Source organism: Globicephala melas, chromosome 1, assembly GCF_963455315.2.
Source record: "Globicephala melas chromosome 1, mGloMel1.2, whole genome shotgun sequence".
NCBI lineage: Eukaryota > Metazoa > Chordata > Mammalia > Artiodactyla > Delphinidae > Globicephala > Globicephala melas.
Window position 1 is genome coordinate 84,655,873 of NC_083314.1, and position 13,548 is coordinate 84,669,420.

At 34.3% G+C, this 13,548-nt stretch overlaps 1 protein-coding gene across 2 annotated transcripts in view; it reads right to left on the bottom strand.

Moving 5' to 3' along the window:
- MAN1A2 (mannosidase alpha class 1A member 2) overlaps window positions 1-13,548 on the bottom strand; it is a 171,240-nt gene that overhangs the window by 34,878 nt on the left and 122,814 nt on the right. For both annotated transcript variants that reach the window (XM_030869200.3, XM_030869199.2), the window contains exons 11-12: window positions 9,039-9,211; window positions 5,509-5,624 (exon numbers count right to left, since the gene is read on the bottom strand). In XM_030869200.3, coding sequence (XP_030725060.1) covers window positions 5,509-5,624; window positions 9,039-9,211 — 289 coding nt within the window. The remainder of the gene's footprint in view (window positions 1-5,508; window positions 5,625-9,038; window positions 9,212-13,548) is intronic.

Sequence of the window (13,548 nt, forward strand, 5' to 3'; positions counted from 1 at the left end):
TTAATATTTAAAGCTATGTTCTATAAGATCAGTTTTATTATTTACAGGAATACCGTTTTATTTTTTTTCTAATGGATAATTTTTCTAACTTCCTTTATTAAATTATTTAATTTTTCCTCAATGATCCGAACTGCCATTTTTCAAAGATAACGTTTCTACATATAAGTGGGCCTATTTCCAAACTATCCTGTTCCACTGTTCCATTTATTCTTGTACTACTACTAAAGCCTTTTAATTAGTATAGCTTTATAATACTTTTAAAATGATCTCTTTTATATACAAATACTGTATACCATATGATATAAAGTAGGTTATAATATTTTTCACTATCTGGAGGGACCTGTCTCCTGTGGTGATTGTATACTTTGTCAGCATAGCTAAGCTGGAACTGTATTTGTCAGAATTACTTTCTCTGTATATTCTGGGTTAGGGTTGGCTACAAAAACATATGCATGTGATGTGGAGGCTGAAGTAAAGCAGGAGCCATAATGCTCTGAGGGACGGTGCAGGGTTGCCACATGCTGTTAAAGTTATGCATGTTGTCAGTGATTACCTGGCTCACCTCAGAGGTGTGGGGCAGCTGCCAGACCTGCAATTTCTGCAGTTCCTGTTGGAGCTCCTCATCAATTTCTCCAGTTCCCAGGCCAGGCATGTATAGCCCTGTGGCAGAAGGTGCCAGCTACTTCTGCAAGTCACCTGTTTATCAACGCTAGAGGCAGTGAGACACATATGTGGGATCGTTGGTCCTTGTGAGTTCTAGTTTGTCCTTGTCCTCCATTGCTTCACGTCTACCTTTTTTCCCCATCTCCCAGCCCTACTGTCCTATAGTGACTTTATACCTGCTATCTTGTATTTTGTGCCAGGTATAATTCTAAGGGCTTCGCTATATTAATCCCCATAACAAGCCCTTGAGATGATACTATTAGTAATTCCTCTTTTACGGATGATGAAACTGAGGTAGAGAAATTAAGTAACTTGTCCAACGTCACACAGCTATTAAGGGAAAGAGTTGGGAAAAGATAGATAAGTATGAACTGGTTAAGAATACATAGGTTAGATGTCTTTAATGTTTGATTAACTTGGGTATATACAGAAAAGGCATACCTGTTAAATCTGTAAGTGACACAAAGGTAGAATAGCTAATACATTAAATGAAAAACTCAAGAGTTCAAAAAAATTTCAATAAATTAGAATATGTTAAATCTAACAAAATAAGATTTAATAATGGATAAAGGTAAAATGTAATAAATTTCATAAAAGCTAATCATACCAATGTAAGATAGAAAATAATTATCTTAGTTCATGTTAAAAAAAAAAAAAAGACCTATATCAAAATTTCAAGCTATATTGACAGGGCTACCAGAAAACAGAATACAATAGTATCTTGCTTTGATGAAGGTATAAAGACCAAATTAGCAATTGGTACTCTGCACTGGTTTATTCACATCTTAAATGCAGTGTTCAGTCTAGAAAACCATGGAATCATCTCTAGAGAAGTCAACCAGACTGGTATCGGAAAGAAATAGTACAGAAACTTGTCACCTTTAGCCTGATAAATACAAGTATTTTTAGTTAACATCCATGTAGAAGACTCCGTATTTCCAAATGGTAAAGTATGGATCACTGAATGGAACGCATAGTGAAGCAGATTTTAACTCAATATAAGAAAGATATTTCTAACAATGAAAGCTTCTGAACAATGTAATGGGTTAGCCTTATGAGGCAGTGAGCTGCCTGTTAACTAGAGATTAACAAAAAACTAGAGATTAACAAAAGACTTTATGACAAAATATTCTGTATGTTGTAAAGAGATTTTTTAGCATTGGGAATGTCTATGTGTAGAGGGGAGGAATGGATTGCAGTGGTGTATGTTGGATCTCTAAATTTTTTTGCAGCTCAAAAAATGTCTTTTGATTCTAGGCACAAAGACAGCAAATGAATTTGAGACAGGAAAATGTGACTGCAGTTTAACTTATTTAAAAAAATGTTTTACCTGATTACAAAAGCAAAACCAGGAATGGATTTAAAAGAATACCACCAATTAAGCTAAATCACAGTATACATTTTGATGTTATTGAAATAATATTAAGATGTGCATCTATATATGTATATATGCACTTAATAGCTCACTTAACATTATACTGTGATGAGTCTATAATTGCTATTGGTTCCATAATACCCGCTGTGGATGTGCCATAATTTATTTAACCTTTCAACTAATATTGAACATATAGTAACTCTTTATTTTTATAACTTCAATAAACATCCATGTACATCTTTTTCCATAGCTTTCACTATATAAAAGTATTGACATATTCTTATATAGTTTTCCAGAATTTTGCCATTATATTCAAATTTTGAATTTTAAGATAGGAAGGGGGAAAAAGCACACAAGCAAGATACACAGACAGGTGCACACACGCAAAACAACTTCTGCCCTGGAGATTCTGATACCACTGAAAGCAGACACACCATGGTGGTAAACTTGGTCTTAATTTTATGTATTTCTCTTTTCTTTTAATAATAAATTCATTAAGAAGACTATGTTTCCAACTAACCTGTGATTTTTCTTAGCCATTTAATATCTGACATATATGAACTCAAGAAAAACTGACTGAAATATATCCTCAACATGCACACTTTTCTCAATTTATCAGACCTTCAAATAAACATGCAACAATTGAGCTGAGGTGAAATGAATGTAGTGCTCAACTGTGATAATTTTCTTAGCCTAGGTTTTGTTATAAATACCTGTATGATTCCTCCTTTGACTTTTTCTACTTTTATTTATCCAAATGTATTTGTGTGTGTGTATATATATAACTGGTTACCTAGAGTACTGCGTTGAGAAGGATTCTTCCTGAACTTGAACTTGGCAGGGAAAAGTACCAAGGTCAACTGGTGATATCCCATATACTACAAGGGGAAAAACAGCACGGCACATGTGTATTTGCAGCCCTACCCCATGTGCTAAAGTGCTCAAGGTGTGTACTGAGGAGGCATTTGAGAATTAATTATGAAAGCCAACCTGCAAGAGGTAAGATCTGAACTTTATTTAGAGAGGGGCATTAACTGATAGAAAGAATAAAGACATTCCTGCCAGAGCCAAAGAAATATCAAATAGACAATGAAATTCAAAAGAACAAATTATAGATGGGTAGATATATAAACAGATAGATTAACATGGTTTAAGGATAGAATATATAAAGAAAAGACGTGAGAAATGAAGCTAGAGATGAATGAGCCATTGGAGCTTTTGAGCAGGAGAAGAGTGACATGAAGAAAATGGTATATGAATGTTGAAAATCAAGTAATTTCTAAGACTAGAGGAGGCCTCAAAAATCAGCATTTTACCTCTACTGTAGTAATATTCAATTCAGGGAAGATGCTCAGGAAAGATGCTAATAACACTGAGTGAGAAAGACTGTTGGAAAAAGGATATTCACACAGTCTCAAAGTTATCACTCCACAGATCACTTATTACAAAAAGAAAAAAGATTCTTTACATGACCTTATAATCAAATCTAACCCTATGATCAAATTTAAAATCATCAATGAGTTAAACCGTTATCATGTGCCTCTTTATGAGATGAAATGAGGCCACATCATCTATATAATATTCATGCCAAAAATGTTTAACCTAAATCTGATCATAAGGAAACAATCACAAATATCTAAATTGAGGGACATTCTTCAAAACAACTAGCCTGAATACTTAATGTCAATGTCATAAAAGACAAAAGAATAAGGAAACTTTGTTCTAGGTTAAAGTAGACTAAGAAACATGAGAAGTAAATGCAACAATTGATCCTTTATTGGACCCTGGGTTGGGGTTAAAAAAAAATTATAAAGTACATTATTAGAACAATTGAGAAATTTGAAAATGGACTACATACTAAGCAGCAGTACTGTATGAATGTTAAGTTTCACAAACGTGATAACCGTATTGTGATTGTGTAAGATTATGCCCTTTTCCTAAAAATTCCTGGGTAAATAACAGAATGCTGGTAACTCTCAAATTATAAAGCAAATAAATAAATAAGCAAACAAGTAGAACTGTGTCTATGTATACATATACATGGGGGTATGGGAATGCAGCAAAAATTAACAAAAGGTAACTCTAGGTGAAAGATACAACCATTGTACTATTCTTACGATTTTTCTGGGCTTAAAAAACAGTAAAAAAAATTTTAAAGGAGAGAGAGATCTTACATAATTTGGGTCAAATTCCACAGCTGACAACTATGAAAACTGAAAGCAAGGAAGTTTTATTTTGACATGTTCCTTCAGCTAGGTTGTAGCAAGTGTATAACTAAAGCTCCTGCAGTTTTAGCTTCCAGTCCAGTGCTCTTTCAACTATCTCGTACAGTCTCAAGCCTAATGACACAGGATAAACAAATACAAGAAATGACTGGAGGGAGGGAACTGACTAAACCATCTCAGCAAAATAAGGGTTTGGTCTAGGGTCAACTACAGATATGGAAACGAGGGGGCAAAATAAAGAAATGATATAACAAGAAAGTGATATATTAGAATGAGAAAAAAAGAAATAACCATAACGTACAAGCTGAGAAGATAGGAAAATAAAAATGTGAGGGATAATAAAAGAAAAATTGGAGTAAGATTGCCATTTAGGGTAAGAAACGTAGTCTGAGACATGTACATTTAAACCATAATACACCAGAATGTAAGCTAGAAGTATACTAGAATGTAAAGTCCAAGAGACTGAGAATTTTTTTCCCTTTTGCCTACTGATATATCCTCAAATAACCTGAACAATGTCTGGAAATAATATTTTTTGGGACAAATGTAGTGACAGTTTATGAGGTATTCAAGTAGAGACTGACTGGAAATAGAAATGTGAAATTTAAAAGAAGGTATTAAGGACCTTACTTTGCAGGGGTTTTGGGAAGTGGACATATTTAAGGTCTCCACCTTCTTCCAGGAAAGTTTGTATAATTCTGCCTGGGATTCTGACTATAAGCCCAAATAATAAAGCTGTCTTTTTTCTTTTCAATTATTCCCTTTATACAGATTTCTTTACAGGAAACCTCATTGGGAGGATGGGTGGCTATGGTCATACACCCTCTAGTAACCATCAAAACTCTTATGATTGTTCCTAACAGATTTCATTAGCTAGAACAGGGAGTTGAGGTGTGATCCCAGGACCAGCATCATCCGTACCACCTGGGAGTTTGTCAGAATGTAAATTCTTAGGGTCCACCCTAGATCTACTGAATCAGAAACTGGGCATGGCCCGGTAATCTGTATTTTACGAAGTCTTCTACGTGATTCTAATGCATAGTAAAGAGCTAAATACAAAATAAAGGTACTCTTATTTGACAAAATGCCTTCATGAGATGTAGCTAAAAATTGAAGACACAATTACATAGAAAGATTTTTGTAATAAAATATAGTGTAACATCACATAGTCATAATTCATCATGTAGTGACCACAGAGCAAAACCCGCCTACAATTAAAAAAAAATTTTTAAGGCATCTACTTACTTTAATGTTTCAGCAAGAAAGAAGCTCTGCTGTACATCATCATGTGTAGGAGTAGAGGAATATACATCCTTCACGCCAGAAAATCCACCAGTGACTCGGCAATACTTTTCAATAGCCTGTAAAAGAGATGAGACAAAAGAGTCAATTCCATAGAGTTTCAAACTTGGAAGGACAAGTTAAGGAACCACAGTCAAAAGTTTACAGAGATCTCTATGAGAATTTGACAGTTTCAGAATAAGATTTTACTTGTCTGGTCTTCCTCCTTTCTAATGAAAAGCTAATTAACACTAAAAGTGTTTATTTAATCAAATTGTTAATTTTTATATAGTTCCATTTTGATTACAGCTTGGTTTATAAAGTCTCCTTACCAAAGGGTTGGTACTTTTCTCTAAGTATTTTAAACATTTTTATTTTTTACATCTTTATTGGAGTTGCTTTACAATGGCGTGTTAGTTTCTGCTTTATAACAAAGTGAACCAGCTATATGTATACCTACATCCCATATCCCCTCCCTCTTGCATCTCCCTCCACCCTCCCTATCCCACCCCTCTAGGTGGTCACAAAGCACCAAGCTGATCTCCCTGTGCTATGTGGCTGCTTCCCACTAGCTATCTATTTTACGTTTGGTAGTGTATATATGTCCATGCCACTCTCTCACTTCGTTCCAGCTTACCCATCCCCCTCCCCATATCCTCAAGTCCATTCTCTATGTCTGTGTCTTTATTCCTGTCCTGCCCTTAGGTTCTTCAGAAACTTTTTTTTTTTTTAGATTCCATATATATGTGTTAGCATACAGTATTTGTTTTTCTCTTTCTGACTTACTTCACTCTGTGTGACAGACTCTAGGTCCATCCACCTTACTACAAATAACTCAATTTCGTTTCTTTTTATGGCTGAGTAATATTCCATTATATATATGTGCCACATCTTCTTTATCCATTCATCTGTCAACGGACACTTAGGTTGCTTCCATGTCCTGGCTATTGTAAACAGTGCTGTGATGAACATTGTGGTACATGTCTCCTTTTGAATTATGGTTTTCTCAGGGTATATGCTCAGTAGTGGGATTGCTGGGTCATATGGTAGTTCTATTTTTAGTTTTTTAAGGTACCTCCTTACTGTTCTCCACACTGCCTGTATCAATTTACATGAATACGTTTTTAAACACATATTCTTCACAACGATCATGCATCTTTACCACTGTAGAACATCGGAGCAGTTTAAGGATACTGTGAAAGTATCAGGGAGGCATGACTAATCTTTAAGCCATTTAGAGACACTTCTTAAAGGCACGTTTTCATGCATAACATATTCAAGTTTGGAAATCTGAAGATGTAAATTGGAATAGTTAAAGCTACAGAAGACATGAGATACCACTATTCTATTCCAGCTTGTCTTCCCTTTTCTTTCTTTAAACCCAACATGGGAGCCAGTGGTGGGCAAGAAGGAAAATTCTATTTAAGATGTGAGTTCTTCTCTTTTGTCTCCACACTGCACCCCCTTCTCATCATGTCATACTTTTGAAACTTGAATTTTAAGTATAATTATTTCAGTTTTTGTTCTTCAGAGTTTGTGTGTGTCCATATAGGCTATAGAAGCATAATTTTAACTCTGTAATTCAAATATGGACAGATATGGGTTAAAGTTTGAGCTTGTCAAACCTTTAAGAAGGCGCACAGGAAAAAAAAGAACCTTAGGAAAAGGATAAATTATCCTTTAGTGTTTCTCAATGACAAGATGCATTTCTGCCACCATCCCTCACCTCCCTGCCCCACATGATTCAGATACATCTCCCATATTCCTCTAAATAAGAAGCATTAAATATTAGTGGACTTTCAAGTCATATTCATTGCAGGATTACTTTACCTATTTCCCCTATATAAAATATTGCTTGATATATGTAAGCGTTAGTAAAAGCCATTGCTACACAACAGAAGTGTGTGTGTCTGTATGTGTGTGTGTCTTATTCCCAAACCACTGTGCCAACATTTTGTCTATCTCTCAACTGCAGCAGGATCCTCCTGCACAGAGAGTTTCACTAGCAGCTGTGTTTCCAATTTTGGACACAGGTAGTCAGAGAAAAGCAGCAACAATAAATGCTTCATCTGTTCCTGCTCTGTATTCATCACTGCCTTGTTTCCATTAATATTCTCTTATTGTTAAACTCCATAAGGACCAACTATGTCTGAATGACAACACATAAGTGTCCTCACCTTAGTTCGTCTTTATCACATTATTCCTAGATTATCGCAGTGGTCTCCAAAACCCACCAATTTGCAGATTATAATCAGATCCTTTTGTTTTGTTACTCCCCACTAAAAAGTCTTCAGTAGTTCCTTCCCCTTTCAAAAACCTTTAGTAGTCCCATAACGGATTCTTAAAGTCAGGGGAGCTCTGGTGGGTAGGAGATGGTGAAGAAAAAGAAGACCTGAGGGGCTTTTTAGACAGGCAAAGGACTTTTAATCCCCACCTGCCAAATAAGAAACACTTATATAGTAACTGAGAAAACTAAGTATGTGTGTGTTATTCCTGAAGCACTGAGTAAAGTATTCATGCCTTGATCTGGCATGTAAGACCATCTACATAATGGCTCCAAACTTCTCTCTCTGGAGTTGCCCCTGTGAAACCTTTTTACATAAATTGGTCTATATTCTGCCCTAAAACACATCATGCACATTCTTGTCTGAGCAATTTACTAACACTACTTACCTCACCTAGAATGTCCTCATTCTATCTAGATTGCAAGTTTAAGCTAAACAATTTGAATATCCATCATAATTAGTACTATTTATCATAATTAGTATGTCTTAGAGAATAAAACACCTCCTCACTCCCAGTGATAAGCTATACTTTCATGAAAACTCTAATGATTTCTCTTCCTCCCAGGTACTGATGACAATGGAATTCTCTGAAAGGCTAGCATTTTATGAGTAAACAATTTGCTTACTTTACTAACCATTAAAAATTCCTCATTACAAATACACACACACACACGTGTGTGTGTGTGTGTGTGTATATATATATATATGGAGAGAGAAAGAGAGAGAGTGTGTTGGGGTTTTTTTGTCTTTCAATGTAGAAAATTTTTAACAATTCACTAGTCCTTCTTATGGTGCCACTAAGGAATTACTCTGAACACAAGCTGAAGTGAATGGGGGTTAATCTACCCAGGCTGTGAATCTGGGCAATTTCACAATGATTTTATTTTCCCCCCAGAGGTTAAGCATTAATAGGCAAGTATAGAAATTTTATAATCATAGTGAAAAACTGCCATTTAAATGACTCCTTTAGTTATTCAGTAAGAATAATGAGTGAATACTAGGAGGAAAATAGTTCTAACAGAAAACTAAACTGGATTTTAAGGTTTACTTCTACTGCTTAAGAAACAAACTAACAGTTTTTCCATCAAAAAAAAAATGAAAGTAGCCCTATAGTTACTGAACATGAGGTAACATGGATGAGGATACATGGCACTACAGGAGGCTTAATTGAACACTCTTGCACATTAAATGAAATATCGGCTTATTTACCAGTGCTGCTTCCCAGCCCCACTCCCTATATCTTGGATCGTGAGTGAATCGCCACAGGTACCAATAGGTTTCAATTACTTCTGGACGTAGGATGTAATACTTTTCAGCCTGCCGAACTGCCACAGCCTCGACTGCACCATCAAACTTGAATGATTCAGGACCTAGCTTTAATGCTGTAACATGACAAAACAAATAAATGAACAGAATAAACCATTTGTGTTTGTTTGCCAGAGTTTTTTCCTCCCCCTGAAAGAATGCAGCATGAAGTAAAGTTGTTTTGTTGTTTGTCTTATTTTTATTGTTGCTGTTTTGCAAAATCAGTGATTTTAAAAGATCTGCATTTGATTTTCTTATAAATATTCCTATTATCCTAACGTGAAATATTTCTCGTAAATAATGTACATCAACATACTGCTATATCTAACTAAACTGACAAAAGTCTAGTAATCCTTTGGAAACAAATGTCAAGCTAGACATAAACACATTACATATTCTGTTTTGGTCCAAAGTCAAATGAGACAGGTAACCGTATTGTGCACAGTAATTTTTTTTAAAAGTCAAGACAATTTAAAAGTCCTTTTAATATAACACATACATATAAGAAAACATTTTAGAGCTCAGATTTTGAATTAGATTTAGTTAGTCCCTAACCTTTTAAAGTATACCACAGTAAGAAACAATACATTTTTAAAACTTAACCCAGTTTTAAAAATCATCTCTCTTTGCCTATAGCTTCTGTATATACAGCTAGGAAGAGGTTCAAAACGCCAACCACTAAGAATTTCATCAGTAAATTGCCTATTTATCAGTTTGAATAAACACCTGAAACTAACACAATATTGTATATCAACTATAGTTAAATAAAAATAAAAAATTTTTTAAAACATGGCCATAACACATATATTTCAACATTACATAATACTCCTTAAATGATATGACTTCCATTCAGGCTGGAACACAGCACTACATGAAAGGCTTTTTAAGAACCTCTTTCTAATCACACCCAGCACCCTAAACCTGGCAATATAAAACCATCCTCCACTGGGGTGCTGGAGTCACACACAATTACCACTCTCAGCTGCCATCTTTCTTTCTTTTTACTAGTTTGTACCAGTGGCAAACAGTTTCAAAGTCTCTTGCCTCTTTCAAGAAATGCTGGACATTTTTATATTTTCTCAGAAAAGGGAGAGTAAGAACTATACCATAAACAAAATCATGCCATAGTTGTTGGCATGACATGTGTTGCAGCAGCCAAATTTTAGCATTACAAGGGTGATGCCATAAACTCCAAATAATCACAATTCAAAGGAGGTGAAAATAAAGCATTTCGTACCACTCCCCAACCCCAAGAAAAAACACAAAATCAGAAACACTATAGTGATGGTAGATAGCTCTATTAAAAGCAAGGCGTGTGATCCAGAAGAGTTAATACTCACAGTTTGTTTACTGCTAAGTCTTGGAGAACTAAAGCAGAACTTAAGCAGGGGTTTTTAACCTGAGGATCATGAACTCTACGGTAGGCTTTGGAAGAGGGAGATTAATGTGTGCCAAAGAAGCCTCTGAAATTACATGCTAAACTTTATGTGTGCTCATACAGCTCTGACCACCTCCTCAATGGGATTTGAGGTTAGGACTAACTAAGAAATTATCAATGTTTTGTAAGAAAACTTCTACTCAGCTTATTGACAAGGTCTGGCATACAATCAAATATTATTTGTCATTTAATAAATGTTTTTAAAATAATAAAAGTCAAACATCATAAGCACTGAGATGATGGTAATCCAATAAATAGTAAGATAAGTCATTTTGTCTGGATTTCTTGTTTTTCTTTTCTCAAAGACTATGAGTGTTAATTGATCATACAGAGTTTTCAAATGATACTCTTAAGGCTAACTCTAAATTAGATAATAACTTCTGTAATTATAATGATATTATCACCTGAATTGAAGTAGAAATTGGCTGCATGGAACTAATATTTTAGACTTCTTACTAAAAATTTTATTTCACTGATCAGTCATTCATAACTTCACAAATAAAACACACCAGAAAGATAACATATTTGTTCTGTGAGGAGCTGGTGAGTAAAAACCATACAAGCCACATCCATTGGTATGCGGCATGTAACATATACATACCACATACCATTGGTATGTGATATGTAATATATTACATACCACATCCATTATTTTTGTCAAATCATTGCTTTCATGTTTCTGAGGGCATTATTTCTTAGGTGCTCTTTTGTCTATGCAATGCTATAAAAAAATAATTTCATAACATTCTACCTTGCACTTAATTTCTACTCCCTGTCTTAAATTTCCCACTTATATTTGATATATCATTTCTAAAAGGAAAATAACTAATCCAACAAGTAAAAATTGAGTCAAAATCATAAATAATTTAGTGTCTAGGTAAAAAGAACTCTAGAGGATGCAAAAATCATATAATGTAGGTAAAGAAAAGAGACATGCACGAAGAAAACAATTGAAGTAAAATATCAAATGTGCTAAAAGTCAGTTGTAAGAAAATAAAAGATAATTTTAAAGAAGGTACAGATTAGTCCGTAAAGTCATGGGAAAAAAAATATTCCTGAGTCCTCCAAGACAGGCAGAATCTGTAGAGATGGAAAAATAAGTACACTCAAGTCAACAAAAGAAATTCAACAAAAGCTAAAAAGCATGAGGAATATCTGGGACAGGCAATCTGAATACAGTTTGAATGGGCTAATAGTAAGGGAAGAACTTAAACTATTTTCCTGTATCCTTCCCTCCTATTAACTTCTCTTAAGGAAAAAACAGTTGTAGAAACTCTTAAAATATGTCCATTACTCCATGTTCAATGGATGTTTTGTCCATTGGACATGTTATATGTATCTAAAGAGATTAAATTTCCCCCCAAAATGCGATAGCACATAGTCTAAGAAAGGTGTTATCCAATTTCAATATGAAATAAATTAAGTTATATAATAATCATTATTTTAATGATGTTCAGCAATTTTTTTTTTTAATCTAGAAACCCAGATCAAGAAGGTACTATATTTCGGAAGTCTAAGATCTGGTTTGGCATTAATTTTGCATTTTACCTCAGAATAAACTAAAACAATGTATCAAACTAGCTTCCCATGTAGAGATAATAATGTTTAACTACCAGTAAGTTACTGCTCAGTCTCATGAAAAGATTCAGCAACATTTCCTACAAACCCAGCTAAGTATTAAGCAGCAGGCCATGTTTATCAGTAAGTGGAATATATGAAGAATACCAGATTTTGAAATAATGTTAATTATAATTCCAACAAACTGAAGTACAATCCCAAGGCAGTAATTATTGTATGAATTTAGCCCAAATAACTGCTAAGAAGTGAATATATTTTTAAACAAGGTTGCCAAAAATTATAGCCTAGCTATAAGAAAATACAGCAGAAGATGTAATGGTAGGAAGTAAGCAAAACTAGAATTGTACTTCTTAATTAAAGGATCTAAGGTGAGATTAAAGATAAGTAAAAACAGTGAAAGATGTGAAAATATAGGATACAAACCAAATAGTAATCTTTTGGGGCATACGATGGCAAAGAAGGTCACAGGTTCATTGACTGGCAATGTGAAAATGATGTCAGAACAAGCATGACGGCAACAACCAGAGACTGCATTTTAAAATTTTTCATTTGTACTCACAACATTCTGAGGAAGACAGCGTAGGTATTATTACCCCAACTTTTTGCAGATGGAGCAACTGAGGCTTTAGGAAGGCTAAATGATTTGCCTAAAGCTCATAGATAATAAACAGTGAAACAGGGGCTTTTTGCATCCTAGTTCACATGTTCTTTTCATAATATCAGTGTTTCATATCAGTATGAAATGTGAAAGTCAGAAATATAGGGCATCCTTTCGTAACTCTGGTATTCTATGAATTTCTCAAAGGCAGGGAAGATATCTTGTTCACACTTCAACCTGTAAGAATCCAGCATTAACGCCTGGCACATAATATGTGCTCCATGTTTAATGGAGTGAATGATTAATATAATAACCATAATATACCATATTTTAATACATCTGTTGCATGAAATGCTACTATTTTAGATCTAGTATTTGATTTGTGGTCAAAAGCTGCATAACAACAAGTCTTATTATCATGAGTCCTAGTACAAACACTTAATATCCACTCTGGTCCTCAATGTTTTACTAATTTCAGCTTTAAGTATATATTTGATATTCTATACTGACATCATGACAATATATTTTAACTTCTATTTGTAACTCAGATAACAGACTTTAGATGTATTATATACTAACTTAAACCACCACAAAATAACATCTGCTTCAATGTCCCTTTGACTTAGTTATATTTTGTCACGAAATGGAATCCTTGATTTGGTTACTGAGAGAGCTGAAGGGTCAATTTCACCACAAATTCAATTCTTTATTATATAAAAATAACTTGACAGATTTATGAACTAGGATAAATATTAAGCCAACCATATTTGTTTCATGGTACCTGATGACAAATTAACCCT